General features: G+C 38.4%; 1 protein-coding gene across 4 annotated transcripts in view; it reads left to right on the forward strand.

The window, feature by feature from the left end:
• Window positions 1-483: 483 nt before the first annotated feature.
• The window catches only part of WDR11 (WD repeat domain 11), a 34905-nt gene continuing 13919 nt past the window's right edge, over window positions 484-21469 (forward strand). Inside the window, exons 1-15 of one of the 4 annotated variants that reach the window (XM_030276547.4) lie at window positions 484-714; window positions 1518-1629; window positions 4878-5031; window positions 5876-6049; window positions 7097-7283; window positions 7753-7918; window positions 8134-8248; window positions 9216-9411; window positions 10261-10364; window positions 10760-10936; window positions 12281-12365; window positions 17051-17157; window positions 19233-19308; window positions 20757-20862; window positions 21160-21284. In XM_030276547.4, coding sequence (XP_030132407.2) covers window positions 629-714; window positions 1518-1629; window positions 4878-5031; window positions 5876-6049; window positions 7097-7283; window positions 7753-7918; window positions 8134-8248; window positions 9216-9411; window positions 10261-10364; window positions 10760-10936; window positions 12281-12365; window positions 17051-17157; window positions 19233-19308; window positions 20757-20862; window positions 21160-21284 — 1970 coding nt within the window. In that variant the 5' untranslated portion in view covers window positions 484-628. The remainder of the gene's footprint in view (window positions 715-1517; window positions 1630-4877; window positions 5032-5875; window positions 6050-7096; window positions 7284-7752; window positions 7919-8133; window positions 8249-9215; window positions 9412-10260; window positions 10365-10759; window positions 10937-12280; window positions 12366-17050; window positions 17158-19232; window positions 19309-20756; window positions 20863-21159; window positions 21285-21469) is intronic. The other 3 variants (XM_030276548.4, XM_030276549.4, XM_030276550.4) reach the window with 3 other exon arrangements.

The raw sequence follows: 21469 nt of genomic DNA on the forward strand, positions 1-21469 counted from the left end.
GTCAGAGGATGGTGCCAGAGGATTGTGCCAGGGGATTGTGCCAGAGGATTGTGCCAGAGGATGGTACCAGAGGATGGTGCCAGACCCTTCAGCGGTCGCCACAGGATGAGGAGCAACGGCCACAAACTAAACCGCAAGAAGTTCCACCTCAGCATGAGGAAGAATTCTCCACATTGAAGGCGGCAGAGCCGGGGTGGGACAGCTGTGGAGACATTCCAAACCCAGCTGCCACGGCTGAGATCCGGGGCAGGGAGGGCAGGACAGGGCACGGCAGGGCAGGGAGGGCAGGACAGGACACGGCAGGGCAGGGAGGGCAGGACACGGCAGGGCAGGGCACGGCCGGGCAGGGAGGGCAGGACACGGCAGGGCAGGGCACGGCAGGGCAGGGAGGGCCTGGCACGGCCCGGCACGGCTGCGGAACTGCCGTTCCCGGGCCGCGGCGCCCCGGCGGAGCGGGCAGCGGCGGCGGCGCCGAGGCGGCGCTTCCTGCGGGGCGGTGCCGGCAGGGCCGCGGGCTCGGCAGCGGCGGCCGCGGCTGGGGCGGCCCCGCCGGGCTCCGCTCCCCGCCGGGCTCCGCTCCCCGCCGGGCTCCGCTCCCCGCCGGGCTCCGCTCCCCGCCGGGCTCGCCATGCAGCGCTTCACCGTCAACATCAAGCTGCCGGCGCGGACCCTGACGGGCGCCCTGAGCGCGCCCAACCGCGGCGCGGCGGACTGGTGAGGGCCGGGCCGCGGGGCCTCGGGCCGGGCTCGGCTCTGCCCCGGCGGGCTGTCCGCAGAGCCGGTGCCCGGCAGGGGTAGCGATGGGTGCCGCGGGTGCTGCTGTCCGACAGAGCCGTGCTCGCAAACCAGCCTGGCCCGGCCCCGCACGGGTGCCCATGGAAGCACAGCAGGGTGGGATTAGATGCCAGGAAGGAATTGTTCCTGTGTGGGTGCCCGCGCATCCCTGGAAGTGTCCCGGGCCAGGTTGGACAGCGCTTGGAGCAGCCTGGCACAGTGGAAGGTGTCCCTGCCATGTCAGGGATGGCACTCATGGGCTTTTAGGTCTTTCCAACCCAAACCATTCTATGATTCTGTGTTTAATTTCTAAAGTCAAGCCTCAGCAGATCTTCACTCTTCCTGTTATAATTGTTGACATGCTCCTTTTTTTGGTCTATAAATAAGTAATAAATCAAAAAATATATGCAATTAATTATATCATTGCAAATATATTTCTTGCCTGCGTTCTTACATCTAAAATTTGGGAGCGCTCTTCACGAATTCCGATGTGATGTTTTAAACTTACAGAAGAAGATTCTGAGATGGACACAAAGAGATGCTTTGTGGTGGCTTAGGGCTCCAGCATACAGTGCAATATTATTTTATAAAGCTTTTATTTCACTAAATAGTATTTACCTTCTGATAAATATCAAATAAGGTGTCTAGTAGCCTGCATTCAACTTACCAAAAAAGCCCCTCATTCCTGATGTGAAGAGCTGTTGTTCTGTTTTCCTTGTTGATGATGCTCTGTGCTCTCCCAGGGGCTGGCAAGGTTTGATTGCATATGGATGCCATTCCCTCGTGCTCGTGGTGGATGCCAACTCTGCTCAGACCTTGCAGGTTTTGGAAAGACACAAAGCCAGTGTTGTCAAGGTGAGATGTTCCTGGTTTATGCTATATTACTGTAAATACTTGACTTGATGTTCTGCGTGATTTTGACATGAGATCTGATGTGAAATACATGTTTTTTTATGTGATCTCTTGCAGCTAAGTCACATCATGCATGCTGAAATTTGAGTTGAGGTTGATGGTATATCTTCCTAGAAAATATAGAACAAAAAGAATATCTGGAAGTGCTTGTTAGTGTTACAGAACATAGATATGTTTCTAAGAAAGCTGTTAACTTAAGAGATTTCAAATGAACATTACAAAATAGTAAATGAAGCTCTTTGCTGCTGCCCTTTCTGAGCCTCCCTGTTGGAGAAGTGCACCATTTGTCTAGGAAGTTACTTTCAAGCTTTTCCTTCTTTTCTTAAAGGAAAGGAACAATAGCAGGCAAAACTGAACATTTATCTTAGGGATATAAAATGGCTAAAATTTTTGTTTAAGTGCAGGGTACCTGTACGTCCCTTTAAATGTCCTTATCTTGAAATTGCAGGGTTTGACATTGGGTGAGTGTGGAACAGGTAATATTTCTTTGATTCATCTTTTCTTTGATTGTGGACAATGACAGATTTCACGTAGGATTTAGAGGATTGTTTGGCTGGCAGATGTGTTTGATGGTCCTTGGCAAAAGTGCTGTATTTATTAGAAGGCTGTCAATAATTTATGAAGAATAATAGGGTCTTAGGTGGGGGGGGGGGGGGGGTTAGTGGGATCTTCTGCTTTACCATTTTTACTAATCTTAGGTAACAAATTGTAGCAAAATTAGTTTTTGATCTATGCAGTGATAGCATTTTAATGAGTTTTGGTTACATTCACTAGCTTTGAGAAGTTATATTATTTCATCAGGAACAGAAGTGCTGAAGTCCAATAATTTATAAGATAATTTTAAAAAGCCACTACCTGAAGCTTTATGAACAGAAATGTAAGAAAATGGCTAATTTATGAGGTGGAATAAAAAAAAAAAATTCCCATCTATGTGAAGCAATAGGCATAATATAAGAAATACTTATGAGGCCATGATCATTGTTAATACCTTTACATTGCTGAGAAATTTTCTTCAATTCCTATTTTTTTTTTAAGAGTTTGTAAATGCTAAGAGCTGGAGTGGATCTGTAAGAAATCTGCTGTGTAAGTCTGGCTTAAACCCCTTGGAGTAGAGGTTCACATCAGCAACCTCAGTCCAGGGATCTTCTCCCCAAAAACCTGTGCCTCAGTTCTAAAAAATTCCAAAACACACCACATTTGTTATGAAGAAAACAAAGAAAAAAGCACAGTTGTTTCATAGTTCTTTTGCAGTCCATTTTGCTATTTTACTTTACATTCATCCTCTCCTTTGGCTGTTGTTACTTTGTCTGGATTAGGTAAAAGCTTCCCTAAAAACGGATCCATGTTGGTTGTCCATCTGTCCAAGTGCTGTTTGTATGGGACTGAAGACTTTGTATGGAGTGGATTATATCTGATTTGACCTTTACAAAGAGTATTGAAAGCATGCTTTTATGGAAGAAAATCTAATTATAAGAGAAGTTTTTTGATCCATCACGAGAATGAGAGGATTGAAATGATGTTTGTGTCCTTTTTGATGCACTAATCAACAGTGATAGTAAAGCTTTATAAATGAGGTGGTATGAATGGTGAAAATTTTAAAAAGTCACCTCTGGTTCCTGTTTCTGACTGATGCTGGTGTATTTTGAAGTCAAGTAGACAGTGACTAATACTGTTAGAAAATAAATTTCTTTTAGCAGGTGGTCAGATCCTGTGTGGGGACTTGTTGGATCAGTGTGACTGCAGAGAGGAAAGAGGTTCATGGTGTGGGAGCACCACATGGGCTCTGCTTAGTGCTGGTCATATAAAGATCTCCTTTTTTTGTTGTTGTTGTTTTGAGCTTGGTGACAGCTCCTCCCTTGAGAAAGGAGGTTTTCCAGACTTGAAATTTGCTTTGAAGTAAGGTGCATTTAACTGAGAAATAAATAGCTTTTTAGGTTTTTACAGTTACAGTTACACAGCCACCTGCAGATATCCTCAGGGGTAGTTCTTTCTTGAACAGCAGGGAAGCAGGAATTGCAAAAATGAAAATTGTAGGTAGAGGAGAGTCTCTCAGGAATTCTTTGTGATTCTGGTAGAAACATGCTTTGAGTTTATAAAGTTAGAGATTGTGTGCTGTGCTTGTGTCACATTTGTTTAATTTATTCAGCTGGTTTGTGAGACAGATGCTTCTCACACCTCTGAGAGGGGCAGCACAAAGGTGCAGCAGGGCTCTGAATGCTGCTGTAAATCTGGTTCATGGTGCAAAGGTAGTGCTGCCAGTCCTGTTTTAAATGTCACATTTTCAGGATGTGCAGAAAATCCTGTGTTTGCCTCACCCTTTCTGTGGCAGGCAGTGACAGCACAGAGGGTGGAATTTTTGTAGCAGGTGAATTCCGATTAGCTTAGCAATAATGTTTCTTTATTCTGCCAGTGTCTGCAGTCTCTCCTGGGGCAGAAGTTCACCTTAAAAGCAGATAGCAAAAGACACGTGGGATAGATAAGGAAGAAATCAGTGTTATCCCTCCCCTTGTAATCTGAGAGGAGTTGTAAACAGAGTGTTTCAGATTTCAAGACACAGATTTCTCATAAATATTGCCAATTTACAGTCCTGTACAGCTTGAAATCCCAAATTGGAAAATGTTACCTGGAAATCAGTGGTGGCAATGTGCTGAAAAGAACCAGGAAGATAACAAATGTCAGCAGTAACTTGTTTTGTTTTCTTATCAGATAACACATAAATTAAAGACTAACCTTCCTTCCTCACCAATACCACAATATATTTGTCAGATTAGGAAAATCGCATGGTTTAGGATGTGTATAAGAATGGAATGATAATTTTTCATCTTTCATTTGATTGGAAGTCAGTGGGTTTAGGTTTGTGGGTGCCCACAGAACCTTAAACATTGCCATTTGGTTTCCCCTAAATATTTGAGTAAATTCTCTATATGCATGGTGTATATGTTTGGATTGTTGTATTTACCTTCAGGAACAAGTATTGTTGATTTATGTAATTTATGAACATCAGCCATGCAGCACAGTGCTGACCTACCTTAAATTTACTCAAGTGATGGTGGTTTAAAGGTATGTTAGAGGTGCTGTTGGCATTAGCTATTACTGTGCTTTTTTATTGAGTTCATTATCTGAAAAATGTGAACTGTGGTGTCTGTGCCTTACATTTGTCTCCTTTAACCAATTCCCATCTGCATTTTCAGGTTAAATGGGCTAAGGAAAATTACCACCACAATATTGGCTCTCCATATTCCTTACGTTTGGCTTCTGCTGATGCCACAGGGAAAATCATCGTGTGGGATGTGGCAACAGGAGCAGCTCGCTGTGAAATACAGGAGCATTCAAAGCCCATCCAAGGTAATGATAGTGCCTGATGTTTATATGGGAGTTGTTTTATGGAGCATTGTGTACAAATCCATCACCTGCCTTTTATAAACTGTGCTCAGTTCTGACAGGGAATTTTCCTCTTGGGATTACTAGCCCTCTGTATGTTTGCTTGTTCATTTTATGAGTAAATGTAAGATTTACTGTCTCCCAGAGGAGTGCTGTGAGATTTAATTCATTATGGTGATGTTTTCCAAGATCTTGTGGAAAAAAGGTAGAATCTATTTTTATGTACAGTATTGATTGTCAAGTACATCTTCCTGCTCTTCAGGAGTTGGAGTTTTTTGGGGCATTTTAGCTGTTTAAAAAATTTGTGATGATGCTTATGTTATACCTGGTGGGCTTTTAAAATCTGTTATATAAAAGTCTTCTTATGGAATTAGGTTGTTTGGTTTTTGTTATTATTCTTTGTTACTATTCTGTTTTATAAATCTTGTGAAAGAATATGCAACATTTAAAATCTGATCATGAGCCACTGAAAATTTGTTTGTTGACTGCAGTTCATTTTTTTGTTTCATCACTTTTTGTTTGTGTGTGCATTATAAATTGGGTTTTATTTACTCCTTACACCGATTCACTGAAGGTTTAAAGAAGTCCTGACCATGCCATTTTTTTAGACCAAATGAAGCCTTTTATTTTCTGTGAAACCAAGGAAAGCTCTTACCACCTCTGAAAGGGCTGAGTGTTACACTCAGCTTCATTTTACTCCTGAGCTTAAGACTGATTAAGAGGTTTTTAGAGTAAAGAAGATATTTGTGTCCAGGTCCAAGCTGATACCATCCCAAATATTAATTTTGTTTCCTATTTCTTTTGACAGACATGCAGTGGCTGTGGAATCAAGATGCTTCCAGAGATTTGCTTCTTGCAGTTCACCCACCAAATTATATTGTATTGTGGAATGCAGACACAGGCACCAAACTTTGGAAGAAAAGTTATGCTGAAAATATCCTGTCTTTTTCATTTGATCCCTTTGATCCCTCACATTTAGCTTGTAAGTTTATATATATAAAACAGTGGGGCCTGGATATGTGTGAGCAGGAAAATTGTTAAACTGAGATGTAAATGTTGAAATTAAAAGTAATAGATTGGAAAGAATAATGTCAGAAATGCCAAAAAGAAGTCAGAAAGAAAAGACAGGGAGCCTTTGGCCAGTGTGGAATCTTAGTTCAGAAGGTGCTGCTGTGTGGGAAGGGGGAAAGCAGGCATGAGAAGTTTGAGATCTGAAAAGTTTGAGACTTTACAAAAGGAAGTGTGAAGTGTATAGAGGGAGCTGGAGAAAGCCAAGGATAGAGAGCTCTGTGAAGTGTAAAAGGCTAAAAAGGGATGGGTGCTGAGGGAGAAGCCAGTGAGACAAGTAGACCAAGAATAAATGTTGTTTTCAACAGAAAGGATTTTACAGGACTCAGTGTAAGATCAGTACCAGAAGTGATTCAGATGTCAAGGGGGATATAGTGCAGATTTATTAATTTTAGCAGGAAGAAACTGAGAGAAATAGGAGAGTCACCATTTTATTCTTGAATTTAGCTTCAGCACTCCTGACTTGTAATGAGACAGTGCAGTTTTCAGCCTTTGTAGTTTGGAGGATTTTTTTTTTATCTGCCATATTATTCAATCTTCTATGAACACTTCTTAAGCTGTACAGCTGAGCTTTGTGCTGCAACATATGTAATGTGAATTAATGATTATTTGAGCAATGCTCTTCATGAGAACAAAGACATGGTCAGTCAGTGTGTATTTTGTCTTCTATTTGCTTTGCGAATCTTAAAGAAAAACAGTTGGTGAGAGAGAATAACTGAGCTTCTGCCAGGAATACAGTAGTTTTTAATATAAAAATTGAGTTTTTTGAATATTAATTGATTTTAATGGAGTATCTGCTGCTCTTTCAGTTAGAAACTGCTGGTTGTCTAGAATCATGAGTTTTCTCTCTGATCCAGTACTACCAAAGTTATTAGCATTTCTCCTCACCAAAATGTCATTGAAATGGAACTCCACAATCAAATTGCAGGCTGAATTGTGCTATTTTTCTTTCTTGGTCCAGTGCTCACCAGTGAAGGAATAGTGTTCATCTCTGACTTCTCTCCTTCCAAAGCTCCTGCCAGCTCAGGGAAGAAAGTTTACATCTCCAGTCCTCATTCCAGTCCTTCTCACAACAAGCTGGCTGCTGCTACAGGGGCCAAAAAGGCCCTTGATAAAGTAAAAATCCTAATCAGTAATGAAAAACCAAGGTAGGCTGCAAATATTTCTTCTCAAATAATACTTTGTGTACTTGATTTTGTCAATGTACTGAGGTTAAAGGCTGTAAGGTAATACACACAACAGTATAAAATTGAAATGAGCAGTGTATAAGGATAATTTCCCATTAATTCCAGTGACTGTCAGGGCAGCCAGTGCTGTTCCTAAGTGAATTGCTTTGGATTTGAGATGTACAGGAATTACACTTGTTCCATTTGAATGAAGTGCAATTGTTAAAATTACTCTGTAATCTTATTTAGACAAAAGTCAACAGGATGTGTTTCTGGAAGTCAGTGGTGCTTTGCACTGCTCTGACAGAAATGAAAATCTGCAGTTCACTTGTGCTCAAAATAGAGGTTACTTGAAAAAATGTAGTTGGAGGAAAAATGAAACTTTTAATTCTGTTTTGAATCTGATCTGTTCATTACACAACCTGATAAAAGGTCATGTCTGATTTTACAGTGCTGAATCTGTAACACTCAACGACTGTCTTCAGTTGTCATATTTGCCTTCCAAAAGAAACTACATGCTCTTACTGTATCCCAGGGAAATTCTGATTCTTGACCTGGAAGTGAATCAGACAGTGGGTGTGATTGCCATTGAAAGGACAGGGGTGCCTTTCATACAGGTGAGGTAGATTTCCATTTTTCCAATTATTTTTTCAAATTAATTGACCTCCTTAGTCACAAATCCTGTAGCTGAAGAAATTCATGGAAGTATTTTCTTAATGGTGACACTTTTAATGATTTGCTCAAACATCAGGAATTGTGGGCTCTATTGCAAGTGTCCTTTGCAAAGGGTGAGATTTTGAAGATGCAATCTAACAGCCATCTCTTTGCCCAGGTAATCCCTTGTTTTCAGAGGGATGGGTTATTTTGCCTGCATGAAAATGGTTGTATCACCTTAAGGGTTCGCAGATCCAACTGTAGCATCACTGCAACTCCAAATGAGGAGCCAGGTGAGTTTTATGTCAAAAATGTCCAGAAATGAACTTGGATGCATTTTAATTAATAATTTAACATCAATAATGACCAACATGCCTCATACAAGATGGTGAATCTAGTGCCCTTCTAGTGTTTTGTCTTTTATATATTGAATTTAAATTTAAATTTATGCTGTGTTTTCCCAAAACAAATCCCCAAAACAAATTCAAAAAGTTTTTGAATTCCCTGATATTAGGTGTGAGCTAGATTACATTAATTATATTATTTATACTAATTAATTAATATAATTATTCTGTTACTATCCTGACTATCCTTTTATTGCTGAATAATACTTAAATTAGTAGGTGACTTAACAGCCACATATACAATAGTGTTTTAAATAAAATATTGATGTGTTCTTTTTATCTGTAAGAAAAAAATGGTTTTTAGGCAAACAGAAGATTTTGAAAGTAATTGGTTAATTGGAAAGATTGATTTTAGACCTAAGATATGGGCTTAAATTTATATTAAAATCTGAATTATTAAACTTTTGTCTCATGAAATGTTACTGAGAATGGTCTTTTAAATTTAATGGCAGAGACTGGAAAAAAGGGAAAACATAGTGAGTTCTGTTTGTTCATTTTGGTTTGGCCAGTTTGCTAATTTCTAATGAGTCACTTTACTGGCTTCCAACTTCACCAATAAACCTGGAGTTTTGGATTGTGGAGAGCAGGTTCTGCCCAGCTATGAAACAGTTATTGTTTTAGGTTTTTCAAGATTCATATGGAATAATACATTACAAAGTTACATTTTAGAGAACTTCCCAGAGCTTTGTTGTGTACAGCAAGATCAAGGGTGTGTTTTTGGTTGCTTTTCCTGATTGTTGCACGGGAAGCACATGGATTTCAATCAGAGTGCTCAGTCATGCTTCACAGTTCCCTGTGTTGATTGCTCCCATCCCATGTTTTTCACGCTGTTCTCTGTGGGTTGTGGGTGTTGCAGATCCAGAGCCAGCTCAGGAGCTGGTTTATGATTTAAGAAGTCAGTGTGATGCCATCAGGGTGACCAAAACAGTTCGACCCTTCAGCATGGTGTGCTGCCCAGTGAATGAGAATGCTGCAGCTCTCATAGTCAGTGATGGCAGGGTGATGATCTGGGAATTAAAATCCAGCATTTCTGGCAGAAATGTGCGCAACAGGTAATGCCACTTACTTTTCTTACCAAAGTTTCTTTTTTTTTTCCCAAGTGATGTTCAGGATTTCATTGGATTTTAAAGGCAGCAGTGATCCTTCTGTGCATGGAAGTGTTTCGTGTACTCTACATGTGTGTGAGTGAAGAAAGAGGAACAAATTATGTCATCCAGATAGATCAGTTCCCTTTCTTTGAGGAAGTGCAGGAACTGTATTTAATTTTTTTTTAAAGGCAGTTCCACCCTGAGTGTCTGGACTGAGAAAACAAAAGATAGAATGACTATTTGTTTTATTTTGGAGGAGCATTTTCTTATCATTTGGCTTTCTTCTGACCATATAATTTCCCTTAGGAATGAATCCCTCACTTTCAGTCACATGTAAAGACTAAAATGTCTGTAAAGAACTTTTAGTAGAGGAATAGCTTTCTACTGGATTTGTGTGAATTTGACACTGGGCAATATGAAGCTGCATAGAAGGTAACTGGAACATGGTGGTATAAAAAATGATTTATACACAGAGCCTTTAGAATTTTAGATTTGGGGCAGTCTCTCAAAATACTGTGTGAAGTGATACAGTGCTTGGAACAGTCAATGTATTAAGGTTGTTCTGCTGCAATAACCCTTCAAAGTACTATGGAATAAAATAAATAACTTCTGCCATGAAAAAATGGAATTCTTTTAAATGTCAGTATTACCAGGTTTGTCAGGAAAAATGTAATATTACAAGAGGCAGGTGTGCTCTTTGCTGATGGCACAGAGCTGCCCCAGCCCAGCAGGACAAGGCTGCAGGGGCAGTTTGAGTCCCCTGGGGATGGAGGTGGTGCCTGCATGAGGAACTTGTTCCCATTTCTTTTGCAGCAGTTCCAGTGCTTCACCTCTGTATTCTCCAGTCTCCTTCTGTGGAATCCCTGTAGGAGCATTGCAAAATAAACTTCCAGACCTCTCATTAGACAACATGATTGGTAAGAATTTTATTTTCTAACAGTAACTCCAAAATAGAGGAATTCCTGTTTGCTAAACAAATTATCAAATTAGTCCTCTTGAGGATTTTATGTTGAGGGCCAATGTTCCAATTTCATTTTCTTTGGGGATAGAAAATATTTTAAAATGAAATTTGGACAAAACACTTTGATTTTTTTTGTTACAAATCTTAGAAGTCTATTTATCTAACAGATCCCCTCTTTGTGAACTCTAAACAGCAACCAGTCTTCAGAAAATTTTCATCATGCAAAGCTCAGGAGGAAGAAATGTGTCTTATACATTGTTTGTAAATTTTTATTATATAAATTTCTGTCTGAAAACTTTTTGTAACATCTCCAATTCAAATTTTATGCTACCAAGAGCTTTCACTTTTAAGCAGGGCAGGGTGCAAGCACTGGAGAAGAGTTAAGGAATTCATTTCTGCAGGAAGTGCACCTGAAATTCCTGCTGACAGGACTTCTGTCAGGGCTGCCTCTGCCTCCCTTCGCCATCCGCATGTGCCCGCCCCTCACAACCAAAAACATCAAACAGTATGAGCCCATCCTTGCTGTTGGTGAGTACCTTGAGCAGGTTATTCATTGCTCTGAAAAGAATAGATTCTGTGTTAAGCTCAAATATAGTTGTTGATACAGAAAAAAAAAAAAAATCTGTCTGTTGATGCTGTGTAATTTATTGCAGATAATGACCTGTGTATTGGTTTGGTTCTGAGTCCTTGGGTTCTTCTTTCTTGCCTTGGGTTTAGGCAATGCTACCTGAAAAATGCAATATAGTAGCAAGTTTTTATTTATCCTGTTCTTTACTGTGATATTGCTCTGCTGATACAGTCAGCATTTTATGTGTTGCTCTCACTTCATTCTGAATGTCAGGAAATGGGGACTTCTGCAGCCCTGCATTCCTAGAACAAGCTAATGAACTTCACAGAGACTTTATTTTTACTCTGATACTAATTTCTAAAATTACACTTAAAGCACATCATTTTTTTCTAGATGAATCTATTCTGTCTTATCACAAATGTGGTTAAACTCATCTAGCTATTAGAAGAGTTGCCAGTGAGCGCCTGATGTATTAACTTGGAATTTTCCCTATTTAAAGCTGATTTTTCTGGCATGCTCTTTCAGGATTGTGCTCTAAACCATAGGCAGTCCATCACGACATGATGTGATGCTGCTAAAATGTAACTTGTCGTTTCCCATGATCTGCAACTGTTAAAAAAGGTGAATATAAAGATTAGAAAACAAAAAGGTGTAAAGTGCATTTACAGCAAGGTCTTTTTAGACTTAACATACCTGGATGGCTCTTTAGGTATCCATTGCTGTAATTCATAGAGTTGATATGAATATAATGAATTGTCTAATGGAAAATTTTAAGTTTCAGTATTTAAGAAGGTTTTTGATGTAATTGAAGCTCAAAGCTACTAGGTTACTGATTTCTAATTTGAAAAAATGTCATTATTTCAGGATGAGAAAGCAAAATTGCTTTAATGATTCCATAAAATTACCCAGGATTCTCCCCTGGCATTATTGGGGGATAACAATTAAAAGATTTCCTTGAGTCATTTACTCATCTCCAGTAATCAAAGCAAAAAGAAACATTCCTGTCTTCTTCAGCTGGGTGGGTGTGCTGTGGAAATGCAAGGAGAATAATCAGATTTTCTACAGGCTCTGCAAAAAGGTTTGGGAAAATATCTTGATCCAAGTGGATATCAGTGGCTGCAGAGGGTTTAATATTTGTGATTTAAGTGCTAGAAATTCACATCGTTTTTATAAAATTGTAAAATATAATAATTACAGGTATCTAAAAATGAGAGAGAGAAATAGCTGTAAATCTTGCATTTTCACTAAAGCATGGAAGAAAAGAATAATGTATGTGCCTATATTTTTAAAATAAATTTTTCTAGGTACAAGCAATGGCTCTGTCCTGGTGTTTCACCTCACAAGTGGACTCCTCCACAAAGAGTTAAGCATCCATTCCTGTGAAGTCAAGTAAGATTTTAATTTAATTTCTTCTATAATCCTCCTAGGAAACAAATGCTGAAATACCTGTGTGTTACCCAGCAATCTGGGTGTCTTGCCTTGCTGTTAATGACGTCAGGAAAATTGTTAATGAAATCAGGGTAGAGTGCTCTACCCTGCCTTTGCTGTGTGAGAGCTGCAACACCCTGACAAAACTGTAATGAAATTTACACTGAAAGAAATACTGGAATTGCATCTGTGCCTGCTGATCTGGGATGTGTATCAGCTACTTCCAGTTTATTCAATGCACTGCAGGACAAAGAATTCTTTTTAGGACAAGAAACTTTATTTATTCCATAACTATTGGGATTGAAATAATGCTGGTTGCTATGTCAAGCTTTATTTGCTTTATCCCCTTGGGGCTGAAATTGCTGTTGAGACAGTTCTAGTCCTAAGGGAAGTAAAGATAATTTTTTAAAGATTGAATATAGGAATCAGTATTTATCCGCCCTAAGAAAGGCTTTAAAATTTACTCTGCTCTTTCTGCTGCATGTTTGTGTGCACACATGGCAGAACTTTTTGGATAACTGATAGCACAGATATTCAAGGTGGTGCTTGCTGGATATATATTTCCAGGCAGATTTAAGCATGAAAATAAAATACTTATTTCTAGTACAAATATTGATAAAAAATTGTATCAGAATTGTGTTTTGAAGCCTTTATCTAGTTAAGATTTGCATTTTACTGTACATTCTGCAAAAAGTTAAGTACAGATTACTGAGATTAGGCAGCTCTGAGAGTTCTTTGGGGAAACCTGCTTGGAATCTAACACCAAAAAAGTAACTTCCTTTATGTTTGTGGTGTAATTACTTAGCTCTGTAAGAATAGAATTCCCCTTTCTCTTCTAAACCATTTAAATCTCTTGGTTTCATACCATTAACTACACATGAAATTATTTTAATTTTACTTTCTGTTATGCAGCACAAGAGGAGAGTCCTTTTTTATTACAGTGATTATAAAACTTGAAATGAAAACCCCTAATCACATTTCATATCTCAAAAAAATAAAAAGGAAGATGGAGAGGGAGGAGAAAATAAACACAATTTTGATAAAAAAGCTTTGTGCATTACTAGAAGTATTGTTAGTTTGGTTTTTTCAATTTTGTAAAGGGTTTGCAGCTTTTGAGAAACTTTTAAGAATATATTGCCTTTCTAGCAAATGCCCTCGACAAATCTTTTTAGAATTAATATAAAAGGTTTGTGAATCCTATTTAGCCTTAAGCTGTTGTCAGGGTACATCTTTTAAATATTTGTTACAGCTTCTTCAATTGTCTGAATGAGTTTCTACATAATTTTTGCAAGTTCAAGGGAATGCTTCAAGGAATTTAGATTAAGGCTTGGAGATTCTTTTCTTTTTTTTAATTAATCTTCATGGAGTGCAAAAGTTCTTCTTTTACTGGGAATTGTTATTTTGCCTCTGTTTCCATTTTATCTGAAAGAACACCTTCAGGGACCATCATTATTTTAGTATGTAATTGAGAATACTCTGAAATTGTAACTCCAGGCCAGCAGAGTTCACAGTGCTCTTTATTTAGGAAGAGAATGTAATAAAAATAAGGCAATTTTCCTTTACAAATCAAGTGTTCTAAATTAATGGCCACTCAGTTGTTTGGGTGTTAGCAATTATGATTTTTTTTTTTTTTTTTTTTTTTTAGATTAAAGTGTTCTACATATGTAGTCACATGCTGTTTTCTTGTTTGGTTGGTTTTTTATTTTTTAAACTTCGAATTTGTGTTGAGACTAGAAGGGGGAAGAATTGCCTTTCTGTCTTTCCTTTTAAGATAATATGTACTTGTGGATAACCTTGAATATTAATTTTATTATTATTACTTAGCTTTCACTATATGTTTAGAGCACTTTTCTGTTGAGTTTAATTTTAATTTTATAAGGAGATGGAGGTAAGAAGCAGCAGAAATGCTTAAAGCACACAAAGAGGGAAAATCAATCAGGCCACTGCCAGGAGTGTAAGTGAGAGAGAAAATCAAGAAGGGGATTTTGGCCTGGCAGGAACTGGGAGCAGAAGGTCAGGATTCCTTCAGGACACAGAGAAATACAAATCATTCTCATCACTAAGAGGAACTGGAAGAACCATGAAATAACCAAGTCTGATACCTGTGGACAGTAGGCAATTCTGGAGATAATAAAACACCTTCAGAGCAGAGAAGAATATATTTGAGACATGCAAACAAAGTGCCTGCAGTGCAGTTTTCAGTTCAGTGGCACATTTGCAGCTCTCAGTGCTGCTTTGGCTTATTCTGGTAGTGAAATAGCTGAGACTGGAGCAGTGCTGCTCATTCTTTTTCACTGAAGCTCGGCAAGTTCAAGGCTGCAACAGCTTTTATTTTTAAAATTAAAATCTCACTGACTAAAACAAGAATGTCTATAGCCTGCAGGCACAACTTGAAAATTACTACATTACATCCAAATTTTAGTGGTTGAATTGAAGCTGTTTTAGCATTTGAATTTCAGCTGACTGCTCTTTGGGAAACTGCTTTGCAAACATTCATCACCTCTTCAAAAAAACTTTCCTTGAATAGAGAAATTAGAATGAAAAGTATCTACTACACTTTGGGAGCACATATGGTTTAATTTCCCATTTTTCCTTTCTTTTTTTCTTACAATCCTTAAATTTAAGTAGCAGCTGCCATGTCATAAAGTCACAACAATCTATTCCCAACTAGAAATGTAATTTGTGTTTTTATCCGCTTCAGTGCACTTTGTGATTTGTTTGCATTGGAAACATTAATCAAAACAACTGAGTCTCACTCCTGAAGTAACTGAGACAAGTTGAATATATAGAATCTCTAAATGTTACATTTAAAGAGTGGATTCAGTCTAAAAAGTGGTTAGCAGCTGAATATAACCCTTAATTCTGGTAGGCAAAGATGATTTTTAGGAGGAAATGTTTGCTATTTCAATAGAGAAAGCATTTCTTGTTTCCATCATTAAAATTGGAACCACTGTCTTCAGAGTCTCAATTTCTGTGTATGACAGTGACAAAATATATGTTGTTTCAGGTGCAAGCAGTTAGCTGAGCTAAGGTTTCCTTATGATTTTGAGTGTCTTGGGTTTCTGTAGATTTTTATTGGTATTGACAGATGGCCAGGCAGCAGCAGAGAAAAAGGACTTGCCCTGTTAAATCTGAGCTGATGAAAGAAGTGTAAAAATGCTTCAGATCTTTGCAGGAGTATGGTGAATAACTACCAGCAATAACAATGCATTAGGAGTGGGCTTTTTCCAAAAAACATAGCTGAGATAAATGGAAAGGTGTCAGAATTCACATTTCTTCCATTTCAGAAAGCTCCCTGGATTTATGACTCTTTGGAGACTTGCAATGTCACCCATTACTGCACTTGTAGATTTCTATTCAATCATGCCTGAAATGTTTCAATTAATAATTGAATACTTCTCATTTTGATTGAAATTAATGGTTGAGTTTCCATAGGTCCTGCTGGGAAAAAAACTGGGCCCTAAATTTTTAACTTTTTTTGAGGAATTAGGAATAAAACTTCCCATGTTTTTAAAGCATCAACTAAAATAATAAATGTGGCTGTAAATTATGTGCAAAGTATTATGGGAGTGCTTTTTGATTTCACCCATGTACATTGTATTTAGGAAACTTCTACTTAATGCAGTGTGAGTTGGATTACTGACAGTAAATCATAAATACTGTTATTTGTCTTATTCTGCACATATATTCTTCCAAAGCAGGCAGTTGATGAGCCAGAATACTTGTCCTGGGAATAGTTCTTAAGTAATCTGTGTTTGAAGGCTTTTAGGAAACCTTAAATCCTTTAATCTGTGTTAAAATGAAGTTGAGCACATGTGTGCATTAGAGCTCAATTTTCTTTGGAAGAGCTCCTTCAGTTATTTCACAGATAAAGCAAATTTTGCAGGCACCAAGTGTGTGTGGGAAATGGCGCTGGAGAAGGGTCTTGTTTAGGGACAGTCCCACCCAGTGCCACTTTCTGTCCCTTTTGCCTGCAATGTATTTCAGGAATTGGCTAAAAGGCCATCTGTGCTGCCAATATGTCGAGTTCAATTTTATTTACTTGTTTATTAAAGCACTAGAACTTCATATCCTTGCAGCACTTGCAACATGATTTGTTTGGGAGCTGCTTTGGTGTGATCTAAAAGAACAACAACAACAAAAAAGGCCAGATTTATGGTTCTTTTGTAAAATCTCTTCAGGGCCTCTCTTTTTATATCATCTTTATTTCTCCTCTCTCTGGACTGAAAGAAATAAGGCAACCCACACTGCCACCCACATGAATATTTTCCTGTGTGCTGGGAATTTGGAGTTATTTGATAGTAACCACTGATTTGATCAGAGCAGGGCTTTTAATCCACTCTAGTGCTGAGTATCTGTGAGGGCTTTTTGCAGAAGTTAACCTGAATTTTTATTTAACCAAAGTAGAGATAATGCAGTCTGAAAAGAAAGCTGCTCTAAAATTTAATTCAGTAACTTTATATTCACACCATAGTTGTTAATGTGTAGCTTCTTTTTATGCTTAAATATGATGTTTCCAGAAAGTGTAGAAAATTACATCTGTGCTGCGTTTTTAAGAATATTTGTGAAAAAAATACTTCAGTTCAGACTTGTAGCAGTTCAAATCTTTTGGCTGATATACTCCATGTATTTCCTTTTGATCACAGGGGAATTGAGTGGATCAGCTTGACTGGCTTCATTTCCTTTGCCACATCAACACCCAACAATCTGGGGCTGGTCAGGAATGAGCTGCAGCTGGTGGACCTTCCCACAGGTTTGTGTTTCCTGAGAAATCTGCTCCAGGAGCTGACAGATTTGCTGGGGAGTGACAAGTTCTGACCATTATTTTTTTTTAATTCTTTCTGTTGTCATGACAAAATAAAATAATAAATGAGCTTTAACTGTTCCTGCTCTTCTTTGTGAAGCCACAAGATGTGTTTTGTCTGGTGCTCTGCAGACAGACTTGAACCAGCACCTTTGCAAAAACATCTTGGACTAATTAAAAGAATAAGTGTCAGCAGGGGGTTTAGAAGGAGCCACATGGGGTATTAGTGGTGGATTCTGTTCACAAACTGCACATATTTCCATATTTCCAAATGTGTTTTGTCATAATCTGCACCCACTGTTTCATGTGCACCTGAAATAGTGTTGAACCATTTGTTGTGTTGCACATGGTCAGGATTTGATTGTGAATGAGTGTAAAAGGAATTTAAAGCAATAAAAACTGGTACTTTTATAAAGAATTGGAAAGGTTAAAAAGTAAATAACAGTTAAAAGATACTGGTGATAGCAAAATTAACAGGTTACAACGATTTTGCCCTCATAGTGGGTGATAAATACATTTGTAATGAACTCAATATTTGCACAAGAAGAGCTATAACTGGGGAGATTAGACAGCCCAGAACAGGAAGCACTTCAATAATTTTACATTCTTTTTGAATGTGAAAAGCTGGAGCCACTTAAGTTCTAATTGAAGAGCCTGAATCTTGTAGCACATGGCTAATTCTGAATTGCTTTATGCAAAGTGACTTTTTAATTGGTATTTTTAAGCTTATGGAAAGACCTCAGTTGTTGTATTTCCAGGGTGCAGCACAGAGAGCTTATTCTTGTAGCATAATATTATTGTAAAGTTTTTTCATATAATGTCTTTTGTTCATCTGTTTAAAATCAAAACAGGAAAGATACTTGCACTGGGAAATTAATCTCATGTAAAATGGGAATCTGATTTTTCATTCACCTTGTGAATCAGTATAGAACATTTACAGGCAGAAGTCATCAAAGGTTCAGAATTTCTGCAGGCAACCACGTTTTGAATAAATGTGAATACATGAGACCTTAGCATTTGGTTTGCTTAAAAATAGTACATTTCCTCTTTTAAAGCTTTCAAGAAAGGCACAGCAATTTAACTGTTTGATTTTTGCTTCTTCCCTCACTTAGGAGCCCAACTTTCTGTTTTAGGCCTAGGAAAACTCTGCTTATCAGATTTGCTTTGATGAAATTCACATGTATGTTTCTGAACAAAAATATGAAAGAAAATTGCTAAGATGTTGAAAATAGAGGAGACAGAATTCCAGTAGCCTCTGACAGGAGAGCTCTGACTCATGTTCTTGATAACTAGATTTATTCATGTATCTGCTTCAGTAATTTTGCTGTGAGCTACAAGAGGAGCTAAAGTTTATCACTTGGATTTTCTTTGAAAGCTAAGGACAATGAAACTTGCATAGAAGATGCTGTTTGTAGGTCATTTATTTATTTTAATGGTATCTCTAACACCTATAATTCTGCAATAATTCCTACAAGTGGATGAAAATTTTCTTGGGAATGAGATTATAAACTCTTTAAGATTTACTTCTTTAGCTGGAAAGGAAAAGAGAATGGTTTTGGTAAATGTAGAATGTAGCTGACCATTAAATACTATCACAGTTCATGGCAGAGTTAATTTCTCTTATCAAACTTCAAATCTATAATGAATTTCCTCCTTGGGGAATGGAGAGAATCTCTCTTTGAGTGGAAAATAATAACTCTTTGAACTCTCTATATTTATGTAATCCTGATGCATCCATTTGAGTTGCTGTGCTCTGGAAGTGACTCAGGACAGTATTTGACAGTGGAGTTTACAATATATTTAATGTAAACTTTGAGATTTTAGTGATGAACTCTGAAATGCAGTAAAGTGAAACACTGTAAAACTTTGACAATGACAACGTTAGAGATGACAGGTGATTTGGAGATGTTCTGGTTTGCTTAGTAAACTGCTTCTGTTCACAAACAGAGCGGTTTCTATTTAAATTTCTCTCTTTCTGTGCAGTTTATTGACTGTTGCTGTTCTCCCCCCGTTCTGTGCTCCAGGCAGGAGTGTTGCATTCCGTGGGGAGCGAGGCAACGACGAGCCAGCCATCGAAATGATAAAGGTGTCTCATTTGAAGTAAGTGCATCATCCTTGGGAAGTTTATAAATTTCACTGCACTGCATGAAAATCCTCAGAACATCATAGACATGCCAAGACAAAAAGCGCTTCAGAGTGTATAGGAAAATATTCAACATCAAGAGGAAAATGCTTCAGAATATTAATTCCAAGTGAAAAAGCTGTGAATGTTTCCGTGGTTGACTTTGTCACTTCAGGATACAATCACATTGCAAAATCAGTAATTAATATTTTATTTCTTACAGGGATTGTGTTTACTGAATAGGCTTTTTGATAAAGTTGAGAAGAATAAAAGTGCTGAACTGTTTTTTTTCAACTTCGATTCTGTTATGAATTAATTCTCTTTTCTATAACTTAAGCCTTACTTAGAACTAGGAAGTTTGCCATTAAAGATTGGATGATTATTCATATTTATTTAGCTTTTGTAAGTATTTCACACCTTTGTAATAACTGTCTGCTAGAAAACCAGACGTGAGATACAGTTGTTTGAAAAGTCAGCTGATAAATGACCAAATTGTTTCCTTTGAAGTCGTCATTATTTTGAGTTCAGGTCTCTGACAGGAGGCTCTGATTTTCATTGTATCAAAAATAATAATTGTAGTACTCTTTAAAATTACTTCACTTTCTTGTATAAATGAAATTAAAGCAGCATTGATTTTAATAGGGCATTGTCTCTAAATCTCAAAAGTTTTTTCTTTACAGTGGAGGAAAAAAATGTCTCTAGCTTGCACAAGAGTATTTTTCTAGGTAGAAACTCCAGAGAATCTGGAAGAGTTCAACCGTATAATGTTCTTAATAATGCATTAAAAATTAAGAACAGCCGTGGGCTTAGATGAAGAGGCTGGAGGGTGTTGAGTGAGACAAGAAGGGAGGTTCGCTTGCAGAGAAATGAATGCAGTGCCTGAGAGGACAAATTGCTGCGGCCTCTGTATTTTCAAGTTAAATGTGAAAAGTGGTGTATTAAAGGTGTTTACACTCACCCAGCTCCACAGATCAGCAGTCTGAAGACATGACTGACAAGTGTTTAGTGTGGGATGATTTTATGCTCATTTATCCCAGAATTAGGAAGTGGCATGCGTCTGCAGGAGGGAAAAAAACTCTGTCCAGCCTGCAGTCTTGTGTGTTTTTCTGGTGTTTTGTGCCATCAACTCAGGCTGAACATGGTGAGATCAGAGGTGCTGCTGCTCTCTATGAATTATTCCCCTTGTCTCCTCCACAGTAATTGTGCAGAACCACCTGGCAGAAATTTGTAATTCTGTTAGCTTTGAAGAGAACTCTTTTTCAGACATTGTTTTGCTCCTCAGTAACTCAAGGGAATCATAAGTTTCTGAGGGGGATTTGATTTGCTCTGCTAACTAGTTTTTGAGGGTCTTTAGAGTGCTGGTGTGAACAGCATGAAGTAAAATGCTCAAGTGACTCTTGCTGGAGTAAATTCTCATTTGTTTCAGGCAGTACCTAGCTGTGGTATTTAAAGACAAACCACTGGAGATCTGGGATGTCAGAACTTGCACTCTGCTCAGAGAAATGTCTAAATTCCCTACAGCCACTGCTCTGGTAAGGAATAAACTCTGTTGCCTTCTAATAAATGTGATACGTTGAAATAGTATAAAGTTTTTGAACAATTTTGCAGTGAGTGTTACTGTAGCTGTAGCATATACAGAAAAAAGTGTTAACATTTCATCTGTCACCAAATGGAGGCAGGAAAAACGGAGGTTCTGATGAAGAAATCTGCTCTACACCTTGGGTGATGGAGGGAGGTACTACAGATCTCCTTGGAAATCATTATAAAGCCCCAATAAATTTGGGGAATAAACCTTTGTCTTTCCCATTTTCCTGGGCTATTTTCCACAGGAGTGGTCACCTTCCCATAACTTAAAGAGCCTGAGGAAGAAGCAGTTGGCAGCCAGGGAGGCCATGGCCCGGCAGACAGTGGCATCAGACACTGAAGTCAGCAGTGTGGAATCCTCTGTGATCAGGTATCCCCCCTCCTGATGGAGTCCTGGGCTACAGCAATTGTTCCTTTCCCACCATGTGCCATTCTTGTAATGAAAAGAATATTTTGGAACTGATCCTTGAGTGCATAGCAAGCAAAACAACTTTATGGGCCTCCCTTTATTTTTTATATGGGGGACTTTGATGTACCTGTTACTCTTGGGTGTGT

Source organism: Taeniopygia guttata, chromosome 6, assembly GCF_048771995.1.
Source record: "Taeniopygia guttata chromosome 6, bTaeGut7.mat, whole genome shotgun sequence".
Taxonomy (NCBI): Eukaryota; Metazoa; Chordata; class Aves; order Passeriformes; family Estrildidae; genus Taeniopygia; species Taeniopygia guttata.